General features: G+C 53.0%; 4 protein-coding genes across 8 annotated transcripts; 3 read left to right on the top strand and 1 right to left on the bottom strand.

Annotated features, from left to right (window-relative positions):
- The first annotated feature begins 1782 nt into the window (after window positions 1-1782).
- On the top strand, window positions 1783-7170 carry ppp1r26 (protein phosphatase 1, regulatory subunit 26). 2 transcript variants are annotated; one of them, XM_089020204.1, is made up of 5 exons: window positions 1783-1936; window positions 3259-5855; window positions 6661-6763; window positions 6840-6892; window positions 6989-7170. In XM_089020204.1, the coding sequence occupies exons 2-5, from the start codon at window positions 3331-3333 to the stop codon at window positions 7023-7025; spliced, it is 2718 nt and encodes a 905-aa protein (XP_088876330.1). In that variant the 5' UTR covers window positions 1783-1936; window positions 3259-3330; the 3' UTR covers window positions 7026-7170. The 2 variants fall into 2 exon arrangements, with proteins under 2 accessions (XP_088876330.1, XP_088876329.1); XM_089020203.1 differs by having other exon boundaries at window positions 6840-7170.
- A 325-nt stretch (window positions 7171-7495) lies between these two features.
- mrps2 (mitochondrial ribosomal protein S2) lies at window positions 7496-8950 on the top strand. 2 transcript variants are annotated; one of them, XM_089020209.1, is made up of 4 exons: window positions 7496-7662; window positions 7818-7907; window positions 8135-8255; window positions 8337-8950. In XM_089020209.1, the coding sequence occupies exons 1-4, from the start codon at window positions 7638-7640 to the stop codon at window positions 8881-8883; spliced, it is 783 nt and encodes a 260-aa protein (XP_088876335.1). In that variant the 5' UTR covers window positions 7496-7637; the 3' UTR covers window positions 8884-8950. The 2 variants fall into 2 exon arrangements, with proteins under 2 accessions (XP_088876335.1, XP_088876336.1); XM_089020210.1 differs by having other exon boundaries at window positions 8138-8255.
- A 285-nt stretch (window positions 8951-9235) lies between these two features.
- dipk1b (divergent protein kinase domain 1B) lies at window positions 9236-17618 on the bottom strand. 3 transcript variants are annotated; one of them, XM_089020206.1, is made up of 6 exons: window positions 17507-17618; window positions 15753-16011; window positions 14152-14265; window positions 13965-14072; window positions 13716-13883; window positions 9236-13648 (listed from the first exon to the last, which is right to left on the bottom strand). In XM_089020206.1, the coding sequence occupies exons 2-6, from the start codon at window positions 15816-15818 to the stop codon at window positions 12854-12856; spliced, it is 1251 nt and encodes a 416-aa protein (XP_088876332.1). In that variant the 5' UTR covers window positions 15819-16011; window positions 17507-17618; the 3' UTR covers window positions 9236-12853. The 3 variants fall into 3 exon arrangements, with proteins under 3 accessions (XP_088876332.1, XP_088876331.1, XP_088876333.1); XM_089020205.1 differs by having other exon boundaries at window positions 13716-14072; XM_089020207.1 differs by having other exon boundaries at window positions 13716-14352.
- Window positions 16068-17578, top strand: LOC148884131 (uncharacterized). Its single transcript, XM_089020208.1, has one exon. It carries the CDS (start codon window positions 16550-16552, stop codon window positions 17576-17578), a length of 1029 nt encoding a protein of 342 aa, XP_088876334.1. The 5' UTR covers window positions 16068-16549.
- Window positions 17619-18340: the final 722 nt, after the last annotated feature.

Genomic DNA, 18340 nt, shown 5'->3' on the forward strand with positions numbered 1-18340 from the left:
TCTGCCAACAGGATTGAAGTCCGTGAATGCTTCAATCCCCATGAACAATTTTGCTTTTTTTCTAATTAAATTCATCATTTGTGGTCAAAAATCAAAATATAAATCATACTCTGTACGAGCATAGTACTCACTCTGCTTGTCAATACACTACACGGAATGTTAGGCATAGTACTGTAATTTATTTTTTTCAAAATAATGTCAGCCCGTAGACCTTCACAGACTGTTTACCTCATTCAGATGGCTTGCAATATAAGATTAATGAAATATATCAGTGACGTGCGTGAGGTTCATGGCTGGTGAGGCACTGACGTCATCACAGTCAGATTTACAAACACGAACTCTTCAGAGTAGTTTATTCACCATTTGATTGGCAACCGTTAACGTGTTTTGTTTAAAATGTCATGTCAGCATTCTTTATATAAACTGTAGCATAGAAAAAAAAAATTAAAGAAACTTTATTATCATGTTACCTTTACTTATAAATGAAGTCCATGCGCCGCTCCTTCTGAAGAAAGACATCGATACCTTCTTTGTAGAAGCCTTCCTGATCTTTCTTCAGTTTTAAAAGTCTCTCTATTTCTTTCATTAGATCTGTAATCCTCCATTCTGAAAATAAGGCCAAGCAACGCGAAAAAATGACTGGATGGTTGCACTTAATTTACTAATTCTTTACTGAAGCTTGCTGTCACTAATTCTATTATTCTGCAGCCGCGGATTCGCAAAGAGAATCTCTAATCACCAGCACCCCCTGTCATCAGGCAGGAGAACTGTGTGCCTCACCTATGCACACAGTTTTGATCAAAATAAAATACAAATAAACACTATTGTACAATGTTTATAATGTAAAGTCACTCTACATTATATACACCGGCTAAACTGTAGAAATTTAGTTCATATACTAAAAGTGTTTGAACACTTTTAGTATATGAACTTTTAGTATTAGTACTTTTAGTATTAGTACACTTTTAGTAGTAGAAGCTACGTATATGCAGAGGCACAGCAGCGCGGTCTCACTGCAGAGCACGCCAGCACAGTTAGCATAGTGGTTGCGCAAACCATGGTGAGGCTCAGCCCGCTGCTGCCTCACCGCTAGTCTCTACTTAGTATTTGAACGGTAAATGTGAAAATTCTGCGATTAAAAAAAAAAATCCAAAAATGGTGGAGTTAAATGGAAAAGAACTTTAAGGTACAAATCACTAAATAAATATAACTGTTTAATTTATTTTTTCATTTGATATTTCCATGATGACAGGCGAGGTACGGCCTCACCTGCCTCCCCTGACTGCCCGTCACTGAAATATATATATATAATCTGTGGGCGACACTTTGATTTATTGACAGTGATTGACATTAAGTTAGTTCGGTAGTTAGACTCTTTATTTGGGGAAATAAAGTTTTGAGTACACTTGCACAATGCAACATTTTTCTATAATATCTTATTGTTGTGTCCATCAACTTTTTTTCTCTTCGAGCACGAATGTCATGGCCCGTGGGTATATGTTGTCATTTGTCTGGATTTAAAATTGTGGACAGTACTGTATTTATTTACTAAAGGATGCCCCCATTTTAGAAACGTGTTAAACTGCCTGAAGATAAAACTTTGCCATTTTAAGTCCAAAGTTAAATTCTATCTAAAAACAAAACAAAACACGGCGTATATTGTCTACGACGTGCTTTAAGTTGAATTCTTTACATATTAAATTTTAGACAAGCCGCTTAGTGTGGTGTAAGAAATGTGTAGCCGTGTTTGAAAGGGGTCCTTTCGGCTGTAGCAGCCCGCCCAGCAGCGCGCGAGTCGAAGGAGGACGCGACGTCGCGAGAGCCGTACGCCCGGTGCTAGAGTTCGTTGGACGGCTACTTGAATCATCACCACCCTGGCTGTTCAGCGCCGAGGGTGTTTGATGCCCATTTTTTACAGTTGCCACATTCTCAACCGGTGAGTTTTCAATCGGCCTCGGTGTGTTTTTTTACGAAGTTCACCGAGCGTGTCGTGGCAACCGAGGCACGGGGTAGCAGTACAAAGGCTTCCTTAGCCGGAGAAAATGCCGGGGTTGCGGCAGCCAGGAGGCCCCGCTCCCGCCTTTCTCCTCACCGTTTACTTCCCCAGCCATCACTACCACCACCATCTTCCCCGCCGGACACGCTGAACCCAACGAAAAGCCGAATAATTTGTATTTTAGTCATGTTTGACGCGCGTGTCTTCGCTCGCTGACAACCGCGTCGAGAAAGAGTATCGCTTCGGCGTCTCGTAGCTCCTACACGCCGAGCAGCCGAGCCCCCGACGCCGCAAGAGTGACAAGGAGAGCGAGGGTTGCTCCGTGGCAAAACGTCCGGTGGGGTGGACCAAAAGTGCCCGAAACGCTGTCTAAACGTCGCCGGCGGCGACTTTCTCTCAAATGTGAAGTCACGTTGTCAAGTTTTTGTATGGGGTTTCTTCCCATTTGCACGTCAACTCATCGGGCTTCTGGGCGAGTCACAGCCGCTTAGTGCAGTTGGTTTCCGGCCGCCTCTCCGGGGGGAAGCCGGTCATGAATGTGCCTCAAACTCGAGCCCGCTTCGCCCCTTTTTCGGCGTCGTTACCATTTAACAATCGGCGAGGATGAAGTGAGAGTTTGACTGTGGCGGTGTCGTGTCTTTCTGACGGCGTGAATATGCTTTGGTTAGCCTGGCCACTGTGGTTCGACACCGGCCGTCTCCGGCTAGTCGGTGGCTGGATGAAACTCGCCGACTTCCATATTAGCATTCACTGCCTATCGATTGAGTCGCAAAATGGGCGAGGGTTGATTTCTACTTTAATTTATATTTTACTATTGTGTTAATTTCAGGGCTATACGATTTGTTTTGACCGGATTAAAATTGTAATGGTGGCAGGTGCCCCAGTAATTTATTTCAGACAAGTTCCAGAAAATTCTATCTCAACAAACAGCACGGCTCCCAAAACAATAGTTAAACCTTCCACTCCTGAATGACTACTCTTGTTAAGATGGCAACGTATTATTTGCTCAAATGAGATTGAGAAATAAGAATATCTCGGTGCCACTTTCAATATGTAGACAACAGTTGACGGTAGTAAGTCATGAAAAAGGACCATACACCCAAGTGAAAGAAATGTCAAGATTTAACAACAATTTTAAACCGAGGTGCTTAAAATGTATTATTATTATTATTATTATCTACATTCTTGATGTAGGAAATAAATCCCTTCATCTATTGTTGAGATGCATTTCAATTGTTGTTCCAACTTTGTTTCCCCTTCAGATTGAACAATGTGACACGGGAAGGAGTCAGCCTCACTCCCAATGGTCCACCGTCTCACCCGCCTGGAGTAGAATGTACCTGATGAACGCGCCCACTGTGGCAGCGCCTCGCACAGAGTGGAGAGCATGCGGACCGCCGGGGGGCTACGGCATTCCCGTGCGCTTCAATGACTCGGACGCCGAATTGTCAGCTCGGGGTTCTTCCATCTCCAATAAGGTCCAGATGATCATCGAGAGCCTGAGGAGCGGTCAGTCCCCACTCGACATGAGCGAAGAAGCCGTGCCGAATGTGCTTCAGGGACAGGACGGGCCTCCTCAGGCTTGTCAGGCGACGGTGGGCGCCCTCGCCACAGCCAAATCCAAAAGCAAAAAGTGTCCGGTCGCCGTTCTTTTGAAGGAGCGTGACCAGAGCAGCGATAGCGATGACTCTGTGGACAAAGGCATCGAGGAGGCCATCCTCCAATACCTGAAGGAGAAAGACAGCCACAAACGCCAGGCCCAGCCGTCGCCCAGGCAAAGCCTTCCTGAAATCAAGTCCGAAAGCCGGGCCTTTTCCATCACGAGAAGCCGCTTTCCCAAAAGCGTCCTCCGAGCCACCCCAGCGACGGTACCCGTGAAAAAGTACATAAAAAACAAGGTCTCGCTCCACGAGGCCGCTCTCAAGAATTCTGGGTTTGTTGGCGTTACGCTGCCAGATCAGTCGGCAAACGCCATGGGATGCCAGATCAAGGTGGGGGGCGTTTGCAACGACTCCAGCAGCAGTGACGACGGCATTGAGGAGGCCATCCTGAAGTACCAGCGGGAGAGGATTGGGCAGCGGACCAGAGGCGACGCTTTCAAAGCGCCTGCCTCCGCCGAAGAATCGCACTCGTCGAGCGACGACGGCATTGAGGAGGCCATTCGCAGCTATCAGCTGGAGCAACGCCGAGGGAAGCGCCCCCCCGGACCGCAAGACAAGTCAGGGTCTTGCGCCCCCGCAGCTTCCGGTCTTGACATCAAAAGACACGAGGTCCAAAAGAAAAAGAAACAGGCGCCGAAAGGAGCAAAATCCATCCAACCGCCACCGCCGATACACCCGGCCGACGCGCCCGGCCCAGGCGACAGGATGCTCGGCAAAGCGGAGCAACCCGCCCCCCCGAAAGCCAATACCACCGCCGAGCTGATGTGCGCCGAAGCGATACTGGACATCTCCAAGACGGTCATGCGCGGAGCCTTCGCGCCCCATCCGGTCGACGGGCCTGGAGGCCCCGCCCCCGCTTCACCCCCGCAAACATCTGCCGGTCCGGAGCGGCGCAGCGACGGCGGCTCCGACGACAGTGAAGATGGGATCGAGCAAGAGATTCTGAAATTTCTGGAGCAGAAGGCGCAAATGCTCCAACGTTCACCCGGAGAAGCGCCGCCGACGGCGCCGCAAGCCAGTCGGGCCAAAAGCTGCAGGTTGTCCTTCACAAAGAGGCGGAAACACCAGGACCGGACCGGGTCCCGCACCTCGGCGCTCCGGCCGCCTTCCCAACAAAGCCCCCCGACGGCCCGCGACAAGACGGAGTCGAGCGGCGACAAGAGCAGCTCACTGGACAGCGACGAGGATCTCGACGCGGCCATCAAAGCCCTCCTCAAGACAAAGAAGAAGTCCAAGAAGATGAGCGGGTGGCAGCGCCATTCCGGGAAGCGCCCGCCGGGCGGGCCGGAACCGGCGCCACTCGGCGGCAAAAAAGCCAAGCGCGGTCTTTCCGAAAAGGCCCACAGAAGCAAGAGCCCCTCCATAGCCGGCGCCGCTCTGCCAAACCAGAAGAGACTGGCCGACCGCGGCCCGCCGCCCGCCGCCGCTCGGTGGATCAAAGAAGAGAGCAGCTCGGTGGATAGCGACGACAGCATCGAGCAGGAGATCCAAAAGTTCCTGGCCGAGAAGCGCTCTGAGAGGCCGACGCGGGGCGACGGCGGCGCCCCCGCGCGGGAAGATCGGCCGGCTGAGATTCCGAGAGCGGGCGCCAAAGCGGACGCCGACCCCGCCGGCCGAGAGCCTCCGACGCCCTCCGACGCCTGCGACGAAGCCAACCAAAAGGTCCCGGCCCCGGATCAGTCCGTCAAGTGGCGCCAGAGTTTCGGGCTCCCCGTCGTCGACCCCCAAAGTTTGGGCCCAACGCCGCGGTTTCACATCAGCTCGTCCGAAATGGCCGCCGGACCGGCGCGTCCGGCGGCGGCCTCTCTCTGGACTTGCGCCAGACGCTCGTGGTCCACCGGCGCCAGGACCCCCGCGCCGGGCCCCGCTTACGGGGCCTCCTCAGCCGGGCGCCGTCGGGGCGGCGCCAGCACCGTGCGCGTGCCGCGGGACAAGAGCGTGTTTGTGGAACTGGAGTCGGGTTGCACCAACCACGTCCAAGTGCGGAGCGGGCACGGCCACGAGGCAAAGGCCGGGGGGGACCTGGGTGTCGCCGTCCCCGGACTCCGGGAAGCCCGGGGAGAAGCCCCGGGAGAAGCCCAGGGGGAAGCCCAGGGAGAAGCCCGGGGAGAAGCCCAGGGGGAATCCCAGGGGGATGCCCAGGAGGCCTTCATCGACGAGTCAGGGGGGGAGAGTCCAGAGAAGAAGCGTGGCGCTTTGTAAGTACCCCTTGAGCCCACCCACTCGTGCCCGCTGGCGCCGACCGCGTCATGTTGTTCCGCCGCCACCTTTCCTAAACGCCGCTTCTCCTTCCGCAAGTGACTGGATTTCACTTGGGGGAGGGGGCGCTTTGATCAGAGGATGGCGCAAGTCTTGAGCGGCCAGCAAAACCTCCCCTGCCCTGTGAAAATGTCAAGGGAACAAATTACATACCCCCAAGTGCCACCTGCTCGCTTCCCGCTGTGCCGTCGCCACCGGAATATTCTGGAAATCGCACGGCGCTGGGGGCCAGCGTGAAATCTCTCCCGACACAAACAACGGCGGGCTGAAAAACGGTGAAATCAAACAACAATCAGGCCAGCCGTAGCCATTAAGAAAAAAGTATTTATTTATTGCTATCATTTTATTGAAACGGAATAAGGTATAAGATCATGTTTACACCCAGCAAGATACGCACACGCCACAAAAGTGTCTTGTTCACGCACGCACGCACGCACGCTTTGGCCTTTGGTGTCCGCTCGGTCATTGGGAAAGGAAAAAAAAAAACAGAAAAGGAAAAGGCTATTTATTTTTATTTCTTCTTCCAACTGATCACGCTGCGCATTGGCAGCCCTGTCAAGATTTTTTTACAAAGTCTTCTCCTTTTTGTTTTGCCGTGTCTTTTAACCTGTGTAAGTAATAAAGAGAGCGGGACCCCCGCCACATCTTGGTTTACCATTGCATGCCCGCGCGCTATTGGGATGCGATTTTGGGGCCGGGAAGGTGGGGCGGGCCACTTTGACTCGCTGTAGCTCGCCCATGCAGGTCTCTGTCGTGCGCCATCGACCCTGGCGTCGTCGTTCAGCCACGCATCGCGCTGTCCACGCAAGAGCGCAGCAGCGTGTTCCGCAGGAGATACCAAAACCAGGTATCCTCACTTTGACGCCTTTTATACCCTCCCGCCCCCCGCCCCAAACAAAACAAAAAAACTCGTCTATTTGCAGAGCACCAAGTTGCTCAACGTGAAAAGAAAGCTGCAGTTTGCTCTGACGCGCAGGTACGGTCGGACGGACGCCTGCGTCTCTCCTTGCCGCGGCCTATTGGTCACAATGGTCTCATCTTTTGTCCCGATTCTTTTTTTTCTTTCTTTCAGAAAGCTTGGCGAAAGCAGAGTTCTCATTAGCCGTTGAACACATTGATGTGATGTTCAAGGTTGGTTTTGTTTCCATTCAAAGGTAGCGGTTGCACCTTTGCAGCTGTTGGCCCGGGTCGGGGGGGGGGTAGAATTTTCAGTCTTGGTGTTGCTCTTTCCTCCATTTGGAACGCCCCCCCCCCCCCCCCCTTGCATCCCCGTCGCTGTATTGCCGTGTGTTGCCTTTGGAAGCTTTGTTGCTCTTGTTGCACACAAGCCGCGTTTGTTTCTTGACCCAATAAAGACTCATCCAATCCAATGACATGTCGCAAGTTAATTACGAATGCAAATGATAAGGAATAAGTGACTGTCGCATAACTTGTAATTGTCTTTGCCCTTGTTTTAGGTGTAAAAAAAAAGATCATCTCGCCTTCCGCGTGTGTCTTAATTTGATTTCCCTCTGGACGCTAGTGTAACTTTGTACAAAAGTCATTTACCCACGTCGAGGGGAAAGAATGTTTCAGAAAAGAAATAAGGCGGAGTAGTTCAACAACCCCCCACAATAAACTGCCGGTGGCAGCAGCGAGCCGGCCGGAGCGAGTTTGTTGTCGAAGAAGACGGCGAAAAGCACGCGTGCGCATTGCGATGACCTTCCGCACTTGAGGCAAGCATGTCTATTCGTCCATTAGCGCGAGGTAAAGTATTTCTCGAACGTTGATATCTGGCTATTTTGTAACGCGCGATATTTGCTGGGACGTGAGGCGACCGCAAACCCCCATGCCGGCTCGCCACGTCACTCACGTCAATTGTTTTTAATTATTCGCATTAAGAAAAACATGTTTTATTTCAGGTCTGCGGAGGCTTCCGCATCATCGTAATTGCAATTATTCCACCGCAGCGTCCACCAAAACGCCACAAGCGCAAAGCGACCGTGTTTCTGGTAAGCTGACGTTATTAACGCCGTTTCCTGTGTAGATTTCCAAAATAAAATAGAGGGCGAAAGTTCGGTTGAAGGGCAGCCGAAGTGCAACCTTTGTGGATGTATTTATTTTTTTCATCCTTCCCAAGCACGATAGTTTTTCGAATATAACGTCATGTCTCGCGGATCGTTTTCAGACTCTTGTTTTATGTTGTGGCACAGCATTCAGCTCGTTGATATTGTTACAGAAGAGATGATGAGGCGTCCTTTGGAGAAAGCCGACTTCTTTCGTGTCTCTGAGCTTTTCACGGTCAAGGACTTGTTTGACGCCCGCGTTCACCTGGGCCACAAAAAAGGATGTCGGCACAGGTGAGCGCCGAGCGCTCCCGCATTTTCTGCATCTCCAAGGCGATAAAAAAGCTGGTGGCTGAACTGGCTTGCGCCTTTCAGGCTGATGGTCCCGTACCTGTACGGCTGCCGCTTGGACCAGGATGTCGTGGACCTGGAGCAGACGGCGGAGCATCTGCGCCTGGCCCTCAACTTCACGGCGCACGTGGCGTACCGCGGCGGCGTGATCCTGTTCGTCAGCCGGCGGCGGCAAACGTCCCACCTGGTGGAGAGCGCGGCCCGCGACTGCGGCGAGTACGCCCATGCGCGCTACTGGCGCGGCGGCCTTCTGACCAACGCCCAGGTGCAGTACGGCGCCGGCGTCCGCCTGCCCGACCTGCTGATCTTTCTGAGCACGCTCAGCAACGCGTTCCGCTCGCACGTGGCGCTGCGCGACGCCGCCAAGATGAACATTCCCACGGTGGGCGTGGTGGACACCAACTGCAACCCCAGCCTGGTCACCTACCCGGTGCCGGGCAACGACGACACGCCGCTGGCCGTGGAGCTCTTCTGCCGCCTCTTTAAGATGGCCGTCCGCCGCGGTAAGGACAAGAGGAAGCAGGCGGAGCTGCTCTACGGCCTGTCGCCGCCCGATCCGCCCCACCCCTAAACGCTCGCTCATTTTGCTTTTTGGTTTCTTAAATAGTCACCATTAAATAGGGAAGACGTTCCAGTAATGCTCAGCTTTTTTTTTAAATTTAGTGCCTTAAAGGGCAACCAACACCAGTCGTTTCCTAACTGACATCAGAAAAATGTTTCACAGCATCTAAAATAGCCAAAACACACAGGCTGATATTTTGAGTCAAATGCAAAACACCAATAAAAATGACTTAATGTGTCCCAAAACTGTCACAAAATGAGCTCAGAAATGCCCATATTCAGAAAGCTCCGCCCCCTTGTTCGTGACGTCACGCCAGGATACTCCTTTGCAAACTGCCCTGCTCGAGAATCAAAACAATGGCTTCAGAGAGTTCAGAGATTTCTTGTTACTCATCCAGTTATGAACATGATTCAAATAGTTCTGAAGAGGAAAGCATGAATGGTTGTAATTGATTAGAGAAGTCCTTCCGTATCAATTCCAGCCATCAATGACAGCAATGTAGCGTAATGTAGCCACAAGGGGACACAAGCCTGTGTCTTATTGTGCCGGTCCCAAGCCCGGATAAATACAGAGGAAGGGCATCCGACGTAAAAAAAAATTGCCAAAACAAATATGCGAATCAAACCTATGAATCCCATACCGGATCGGTCGAGGCCCGGGTTAACAACGGCCGCCATTGGTACTGTTGACCTTCAGGGTGCCAGTGGAAAATGGACTACTGTTGGTCGAAGAAGGAGAGGAGGGAGGTGTGCCTGGAGGAAAAGAGACAAATGGAACGCCAAGAGTATACAACTAAGAGTAGGAACTTTGAATGTAGGAACAATGACAGGTAAAGGTAGAGAGCTGGTTGACATGATGCAGTGAAGGAAGGTAGACATACTGTGTGTCCAGGAGACCAGGTGGAAAGGGAGCAAGGCGAGAAGCTTACGGTCAGGGTTTAAGTTGTTCTATCATGGTGAAGACAGAAAGAAATGGAGTTTGTTAGGAATGTCTTAGAGGTAAAAAGAGTATCAGATAGAATGATGAGTCTGAAGCTAGAAATTGAAGGCGTGATGTTCAATGTTGTTTGTAGGATGTGAGCTGGCGGAGAAGGAGGAATTTTGGTTGGACTTTGATGAAGTCATACAGAACATCCCGAGAATGTGAGAGGGTTGTAATTGGTGGAGACTTCAATGGACATGTTGGCGCAGGAAACGAAGATGATGAGGAGGTGATGGGCAGGTTTGGACTCCAGATGAGGAACGCCGAAGGACAGATGGTGGTTGACTTTGCTAAGAGAATGGAAATGGCTATTATGAATACTTTCTTTCAGAAGAGAGAGGAACATAGGGTGACCTATAAGAGTGGAGGCAGAAGTACACAGGTAGACTACATTTTGTGTCAACGATGCCATCTAAAGGAAATCAGTGACTGCAAAGTAGTGGTTGGTGAGAGTGTAGCCAGACAGCATAGGTCGGTGGTGTGTAGGATGGCGCTGGCAGTGAGAAAGATGAAGAAACCAAAGGCGGAAGTGAGGACAAAATGGTGGATGTTGAAAAAGGAAGAGTGTTGCATGACATTTAGGAAGGAGGTAAGACAAGCACTGGGTGGGCAAGAGGTCCTTCCAGATGACTGGCAAACTACAGCGAACATAATCAGAGACACAGGTTGGAAAGTACTTGGTGTATCGAGTGGAAGAAAGGTAGATAAGGAGACTTGGTGCTGGAATGAGGAGGTGCAGGAGTGTATACAGAGAAAGAGGTTAGCAAAGAAGAAGTGGGACACTGAGAGGACGGACGACAGTAGACAGCAGTACAAGGAGATGCAGCGCACGGTTAAAGTACAGGTGGCAAAGGCCAAACAAGAGGCCTATGATGACTTGTATGCTCGGCTGGACAGCAAGGAAGGTGAGACTGATCTTTACAGGCTGGCGAGACAGAGAAACAAAGATGGTAAGGACCTGCAGTAGGTTCGGGTGATTAAGGAGAGAGATGGCAATGTATTAACAGGTACCAATTGTGTGATGGCAAGATGGAAAGAGTACTTTGAAGAATTGATAAATGAGAAGGAACAAAGAGTAGAAGACGTGACTGTTGTGGACCAAGACGTAGCAAGCATTAGCAAGGATGAAGTGAGGAGGGCGCTGAAAAGGATGAAGGGGGGAAAGGCACTTGGGCCTGATGATTTACCAATCGAGGTATGAAAGTGTCTTGGAGAGGTGGCGGTGGTGTTTCTGACTGGGTTATTCAACAAGATCTTAGATGGTGAACAGATGCCTGAAGAATGGAGACGAAGTGTACTCGTGCCCATTTTTAAGAACAAAGGAGATGTGCAGAGTTGTACTAACTACAGAGGAATAAAGTTGATGAGCCATACAATGAAACTCTGGGAAAGATTAGTTGAAGCTAGACTAAGAGCAGAAGTGAACATTTGTGAGCAGCAGTATGGCTTCATGCCAAAAAAAGAGTACGACAGATGCAGTGTTTGCTTTAAGAATGCTGATAGAGAAGGTCAGAGAAGGACAGAAGGAATTGCATTGTGTCTTTGTAGATCTGGAGAAAGCGTATGACACGGTGTCCAGAGAAGAGCTGTGGTATTGCGTGAGGAAGTCTGGAGTGACGGAAAAGTATGTCAGTGCGGCGCAAGACATGTATCGTGACTGTAAGACAGGTGTGAGGTGTGCTGTCGGTATGACTGAGGAATACAAGGTGGAGGTGGGACTCCACCAGGGGTCAGCTCTAAGCCCCTTCTTGTTTGCTCTGGTGATGGACAGGCTGACAGACAATGTTAGACAAGAATCTCCTTGGACCATGATGTTTGCAGATGACATTGTGATCTGTAGCGAGAAGGTGGGAGCAGGTGGCGGAGAAACTAGAGATGTGGAGATATGCCCTGGAAAGGAGAGGAATGAAGATCAGTCGCAGCAAGACGGAATATATGTGTGTGAATGAGAGGGACCCAAGTGCAAGAGTGATGCTACAGGGGGAATAGATAAAGAAGGTGGAGGATTTTAAGTACTTGGGGTCAACTGTCCAGAGCAATGGAGAGTGTGGAAAAGAGGTGAAGAAGCGTGTCCAGGCAGGCTGGAGCGGCTAGAGAAAAACGTCAGGTGTGATGTGTGATAGAAGGGTTTCAGCTAGAATGAAAGGAAAAGTGTATAAAACAGTGGTGAGACCAGCCATGATGTTTGGACTGGAGACGGTGCCACTGAAGAAAAGACAGGAAGCAGAGCTGGAGGTAGCAGAGCTGAAGATGTTGAGGTTTTCTTTGGGAGTGACCAGGTTGGATAGGATCAGGAATGAGTACATTAGAGGGACAACTCATATTAGAGGCGTTGGAGAGAAAGTCAGACTGAGATGGTTTGGACATGTCCAGAGGAGAGAGAGTGACTATATTGGGAGCAGGATGCTGAGTCTTAAACTGCCAAGCAGGAGACCGAGAGGAAGATCGAAGAGGAGGTTTATGGATGTGGTCAAAGAAGACATGAAGGTAGCTGGTGTGAGAGAAGAGGATGCACAAAATTGGGATAGATGGAGGACATTGATTCGCAGTGGTGACCCCTGAGGGGAAAAGCCGAAAGGAAAAGAATAATGACAGCAATGTAGCGTCCCAGAAAATGCACAAGATAATGCACAAGCTCCGTTGGAAATGGCTGGTTTGTCTGCTGGGAATTTGTGTAAATGTACACCTTCGTTATTCGTGTTACCGCAATTGGCTGCCACACAACGATTCACCATCGCGTTATTTATGTCGTTTTCCTTCTAATTTCGTGATCAACACTGTGTTTTCAGATGAAAAAAAAGTACCCAAAATGCATTGTGTGTCGCTTTCTCAGTCAGGACTCGTCACCAACTCGAAAACGAGACTTCCGGAATATTCAGCGCGAGTCTTAAAACGTAAAATATTGCTCTATGCGGTGGAATCTTTGTAAATGCACTCGGTGTTTTCACAATGTTGACTTGGTTGTGACATCGGGTTTCAAATCACAGCCACAATACGGTCACCCGTTTGACCTTTGAAAGGGCGACGCTGGGTTGTCCCCCTGCGCCCCCTCAGACACAGAAATGTTCTTGCGCAGGAGGCTCTTGAGGTTGCTGAGGACCAGCGCGTGGCGCGCCCGCAGGGGGCCGGGAAGCCCGCTCAGGGTGGCGCAGGCGGCGAGCTGGCGCTCCAGCTCATCGCGCAGGTGGGCCGGCGCCCCGGGCGGCAGGAAGTCAAGCAGCAGGGCGCAGGCCTTGGCCAGGTTGGGCCGCAGCACGTCGGCCTTGCAGCGCTTGGCCAGCCGGTCGCAGGCGGCGACGCAGTCGCGGCCGTACGTGCAGTCGGCGTCGGCGCCGCAGCGCCGGCCCCTCAGCCGGGCCCGCACCGCCGCCTCCGGGGCCGCGGCGCCCGGGTCGGCCATCTTGCAGCGGTCGGCCGCGTCGTAGCCCAGGCGGCGCGGCCCGGCGTCGCAGATCAGGAAGCCGCCGTAGGGCCCGCCGAAGACCTCCTCCACAAAGTCCAGCAGGTCCAGGGCCACGCCGGCCCGGCGGCGCCAGGGCGGGGCCAGCCAGCGCCCCCCCAGCGGCGTGAGACCCGCCGCCTCCGTCACGTACAGGTCCCCGCAGAAGCCCAGCAGCTTGGGGCCGCGGCCCTTGTCCCCCAGCGCCACCAGCGGCAGGAACTCGTCCACGCGCAGCAGGGCCCACACGGACCTGGCCTCCGCCAGGGACAGCCTGCCGTCGCCGTCCGCGTCCGCCAGCCCCACCATTCTGTCCACCGGGGCGCCCGGCGACGGACGCTCCCCCAGGGTGTCCTGCGGCGGAGGTCGGGTGGTCGGCGAGGACGCCAGCGTGAGCCTCGACGGGCGCGGCGATCCCCACCTGCAGGAAGCGGCGCAGCATCTCCTTAAACTCATCCAGCGACGTTCCCCGCGCCGGCTTCTCAAAGGGGCCCCTCCTCTCGCGACCAGGGTCGGCCGGCTCCGGGGCGCCGTCCCCGACGGCGCACTTGACCACCACCGGCCGCTCCTTCCAATGGCCGCCGTACACCTTCGGGACGGACGTGGAAGCTCGAGTACGAACGGCGCCCGAACTGCGGAAGACTTTCTCCTTCAGCTCCGGCTCGGCTACCTGATGCCGCGACGAGGTGGACAAGCAACGGCGCAGCGTCAGCGTTTTGTCCCGGCACAGAGCCTCGCAGGAAGAGCCCGCAATGATGCCTCGGTCGTAGAGCTCGCACTGGCGGGGGAGACGGACAGCGGGTGAGGGCCGCATCTGACCCCAAAGGTTTTTGTTGATCCTCACGCGGCCGACTTACGGTGGCGGCCTGACATACGTGTCCGCGGCACAGCTCGGAGTAGGACGCGTAGTGCGCGTAGAGCAGCCAGCCGGCCAGCAGGACGCCCGCCCAAGCCAGGAGCAGGTACTTGACCTGGACGGACGGACGGACGGACGGATGGAAAAAAGTGGAGCCTCTCCCGGTTCACATCCTGCATGGACAACCCCACGAGCCCAAGGACTCGGGAGAAATACCAAAGCGGGGGGTGTCACAAATCCAACTGTATTTTATTTATTGTATTGTATTTTTGATTGTATCTTATTTATTATGGTACCTGTGCGCGTCCTTGAGAGCTTTGAAAGGCGCTTAAAATGAAACGTATTATTATTAACATTTTGGAAAGCAACAGTTTAACTGGCAAAGGCAGAGTCACACGCGGCGAGTTCATCTTCGCATCATGTGTTGAAAGGCTTTAGAAATGAAGGAAATAAATACAGTTAGTTAGCCATGTTCAACATTATTTTGATTGCACAAGATTGAGGGGGACTCGATGACTTTATTCTCAATTCGTTTTTCCTCTCTTCACTTCTTTTTATTGATCAAGCTATCCAACTGTCTATCTATCTAGGTAGATAGCTCGCTATTTGCTATCTATTAGCTATCTGGATGACTAGTTGGCTATATATTAGCTATCTTGCTAGCTAGCTGGGTATTAGCTATCTAATAGCTAGCTTTCTAGCTATTTGAGTTACTTCCGGGTTGAGTGAACGCCGGCGCGTGTGGCTGCTGCTGCTCACTGACAGAAAAAAACTTATCCTGTGACTGTAAAGTGACCTCGACAGTTTTGAAAGGCGCTTAGAAATGAAAAGCATTATTATTGTGTAGGATAAACATTAAAATAGTGATTCATTCAGTCAAAAAATGCTTTGTTTTCAGTAGATGGATGAGCGAGCGGACATGGAATGTTGGTTGGGTTGTTTTTTTTTTTTTTTTTGCGGCACCGAGGGGCCTGCTGGTCCTCATCACCCAACGGAGGCGAAAACTTAAGACGTGCTGCACGAAGGAGGCAAAAGGTTACGACCTGACCAAAGCTGACTTGGCCGACGCATCTTGAGATCTCGCCGCGACATCCCACCAGAGAGGGATCCAATCAACTGTTGATTTCTTTGTTTGAGCCAAATTTAAATATGCATGTTTATAACTGGGCTCCTCAGTCTCAGTGTTTGTCTTTTGTCTCACCTGCTGATTTTGAGGGCACGTGAATATTTTCTGTTTCAAAGAGCTAACACCCACAATTCTGTTTTAGATCAAATTGTTCGGAAGAAATGATCTGTGAGCAACTTGTCGCCTTTTTTGGTCCAACGAACTCGCCAATTGTTAGGTTACAACGTCGTGCAAGAAGGTGGCGTTCAAAATTATTAACGTTAGCTGTTAATGCGAATATTAGCTTGTAATATTTCAACCTAACAGAATGAAAGCCTTTTCAGAAAAGAAAAAAAGCTTCTTTTTTTTCGCCCCGAATCTTCTGGCGACGGCTGATTCCGCAGCATGAAGACGCCCCCGCCCCCACGATCCAATATTGCCACCGCGGACCCGCGAATCCTCGAGCGCTCCGGTGAGAGAAGGCTCTCCTCGGTTACCTGCAGGCCTTTGGACAGCGGGCAGAAGAGCACCAAATTAACGAGCCTCCGCAGAGCTTTGGCCATGGCGGCGCCAAGCTACCCCCCGCCGCCTTCCCCCACTTCTTGCTCCGAAGATCGATCACGGCCTCGTTCCGCGGCTGGGGCGTCGCTCGCGCGGCGGACCGCGCGGCATCTTAGCCGACCGGCGGCAGCGGAAAACGGTGCCCTCCAGACGAGCGCCTTGCTCTGCGTCACGTGACGTCACCGTCTGACTCTCCTGCAAAACAAAAAACAAAACAAAACAACCCCCCCCCCTCCACATCAAAAGGAAGAACCGCACTGTGAGCTGTGAAGAACACTTTGAAGACGATTGATTAAAACAAAGCAATTGCCGGCCGGTGCCTATTTTGCGCATCCTCCCTCAGGCCCCGCCTCTTAAAGGGGACGTGCCTCTTTCCTATGAGCGCAAAGGAAAACGAGTTGAAGGGCTTCCTTCAAAGAGACCAAGTCGTTCATCGTCTAACCGCGTTAAGGCGTCGCGTTTGAATGCTTTATTGGTTTGGCGAAATGTTTTCCTTTGGCACGTTGCGGCGTGGGGGCGGCGGTGACAAAAGGGGGGCTGCGGCGCCGGGATCAATGTGGCAAATGGCTCACAAGGCCTTTGGAGGCGGCTGCGTGACAGAGGCCTGTGACGTGGGACGTCAGAAAAGTCCGCGCGGTCCCGTGATGTCACAAAGCCGGAATTGTATCCCCCCCCCCCCCCCCCACCACCACCATCCCCGCCGCTCAATCGGTGGTCCCGGCCTCGCAGCAACATGCCGTTTCTCTCCCTGGGTTTCGCCTTGGGAGCCGTGGCCACCAAAACGCTGAGGATCGTCGTGGGCGACCAGCCGCCGCCAAACGCCGCTACCGAAAGCGCCTCCGCCGCCGCTGCGCGCGCCCCGACAGCTCGAGTGGGCGGCGCGGACGCTCGGGACGACGACGACGAGGCGGCGTCCCCCGAGCGAAGCCCGCTGAAGAAGATCTGCCGCTTCGCCAACTACTGCAACAACTGCTGGATGAACTCGACGCTGCAGGCCACGCTCAACCTGAAGGTGGTCCGGCGGAAGCTGCCCGAGCGCATCCGGCAGTTCGTCGACCTGCTGGCGGACATGCCGGCCTTCGCCTGCCTCTACCTGAGCGCCCTGGAGAACCCGGGCGCCAGCTTCACGGCGGCCGAGCTGTGCGTGGCGCTGGCCGAGCTGTGCGACGGCGTGCCCGAGCTCGTCCCGCACGAGAACAACGACTCGGTGACCCTGCTGACGCCGCTGCTGTCGTGGTTCGAGCGCTGCGGCATCCGCACCGGCGTCCGCGTGCGCCGCGTCCATCGCTGCCCGCGCTGCGGCCTCTGCACCTCGTCCGTGTCCGACCTGGGCAACGTGGTCGCCTTGCCCAGGCCGCTCGACGGCGAGACGCTGGCGTCGCTCATCGAACGCGCCGCGCGCGGCCGGCGCGCCCGCTGCCGCTCCTGCGGCTGCCGGACCGTCAGCAGGCACTTCTGGACCCATTCGGACGTGCTCACCTTCTTCGTCAAACGCGCGGCCGGCGACGGCCCGCTCGGCCGCGTCCGCGTCTACTCGCCCGAGCGGCTGGAGGTGGACACGGACGAGAACACCAAGCAGACGTACCGCCTCTGCTCCGTCATCTGCCGCGCCGGCCCGGACCGCCGCGGCGGACACTTTTGGTCTTACTTGTTCGCGGGCGACCTGACCATCGAGGCCGACGATACCTACCTGTCCTTTACCGACCAGGGCCCGCCCGATAAGGTCTACAACAACGGCACCATCTATCTCTATGAAATTTAGCCGCGCCAAGTGACTTGACTCCATCGGCGGCGTCCGCGGAGGGGCCGAGAGGCGCGGGGACCCGCCGTCGGGCGATACGTCAAATTGGCCGGCAGAGGGCAGCGGAGGGCCGCCGCTGCTTCTTCCGCTTGCTCTTTATTTCTGAAGGAATTCGCGTTCTGTTCCGCGCCTCAAATATGTCCCTGTGGAAACGTGGCGGGACGCCTTTAAACAACGCGCGACGTTCAAATTACGCACGTCGATTCACTCGCGCCATCGGTTCGCCGCGAATGATGGCAAATATTTGAGTCGGCGGTCCGCCGCTTTTAAAAGTCGAATGCATTTTGAAATGGAGCGCGCCGGTCGCTCCGGAGCGGATTTGTTGTGGCGGTTTTCCACTCTCGGTGACTTTTTGACCAGGTCGACCCCTGCTGGCTGTGCAGAGAAAATTGCAGTGAAAGGTTGGCCGTAAAATATGCATGGTACGGCGGGCACTGCTGGCCTGTGTGTGCGCGCGTGCGCGGGCATGGTGCAACAAGGGAATTTTGCAGAGCCTTGAACCGAGAAAAAGCAGATCCATGAGGACAAATGAACGCAAATCATGTCGAGCGCCATTTTGAAACATGAAATCGGCACACACTGATACCTCTGCTTGCGAACTTAATTGGTTCCCAGGCAGAGTGTGTAAGGCGAAAAGTGTGTCTCCCAAAAATTAATTTCCCGTAGGAAACTATTAAAATGGGAATAATCCGTTCCCATGTCCCCATAAAACATAATTTTCTA

Source organism: Hippocampus bargibanti, linkage group LG18, assembly GCF_051943395.1.
Source record: "Hippocampus bargibanti isolate YZ-2025 linkage group LG18, ASM5194339v1, whole genome shotgun sequence".
NCBI classification, from domain to species: Eukaryota; Metazoa; Chordata; class Actinopteri; order Syngnathiformes; family Syngnathidae; genus Hippocampus; species Hippocampus bargibanti.

Coding starts and splice junctions, on each gene's coding strand:
- mrps2 (XM_089020209.1), top strand. CDS start 7,638: ATGTCTATTCGTCCATTAGCGCGAG. Junction 7,663..7,817: donor TATTCGTCCATTAGCGCGAG/GTAAAGTATTTC, acceptor GTTTTATTTCAG/GTCTGCGGAGGCTTCCGCAT. Junction 7,908..8,134: donor GCAAAGCGACCGTGTTTCTG/GTAAGCTGACGT, acceptor ATATTGTTACAG/AAGAGATGATGAGGCGTCCT.
- LOC148884131 (XM_089020208.1), top strand. CDS start 16,550: ATGCCGTTTCTCTCCCTGGGTTTCGCCTTGGGAGCCGTGGCCACCAAA.
- dipk1b (XM_089020205.1), bottom strand. CDS start 15,818: ATGGCCAAAGCTCTGCGGAGGCTCGTTAATTTGGTGCTCTTCTGCCCG. Junction 14,073..14,151: donor ACGTATGTCAGGCCGCCACC/GTAAGTCGGCCG, acceptor CTCCCCCGCCAG/TGCGAGCTCTACGACCGAGG. Junction 13,649..13,715: donor TGCTGCGCCGCTTCCTGCAG/GTGGGGATCGCC, acceptor CCTCCGCCGCAG/GACACCCTGGGGGAGCGTCC.
- ppp1r26 (XM_089020203.1), top strand. CDS start 3,331: ATGTACCTGATGAACGCGCCCACTGTGGCAGCGCCTCGCACAGAGTGG. Junction 5,856..6,660: donor GAGAAGAAGCGTGGCGCTTT/GTAAGTACCCCT, acceptor TCGCCCATGCAG/GTCTCTGTCGTGCGCCATCG. Junction 6,764..6,839: donor GCAGGAGATACCAAAACCAG/GTATCCTCACTT, acceptor GTCTATTTGCAG/AGCACCAAGTTGCTCAACGT.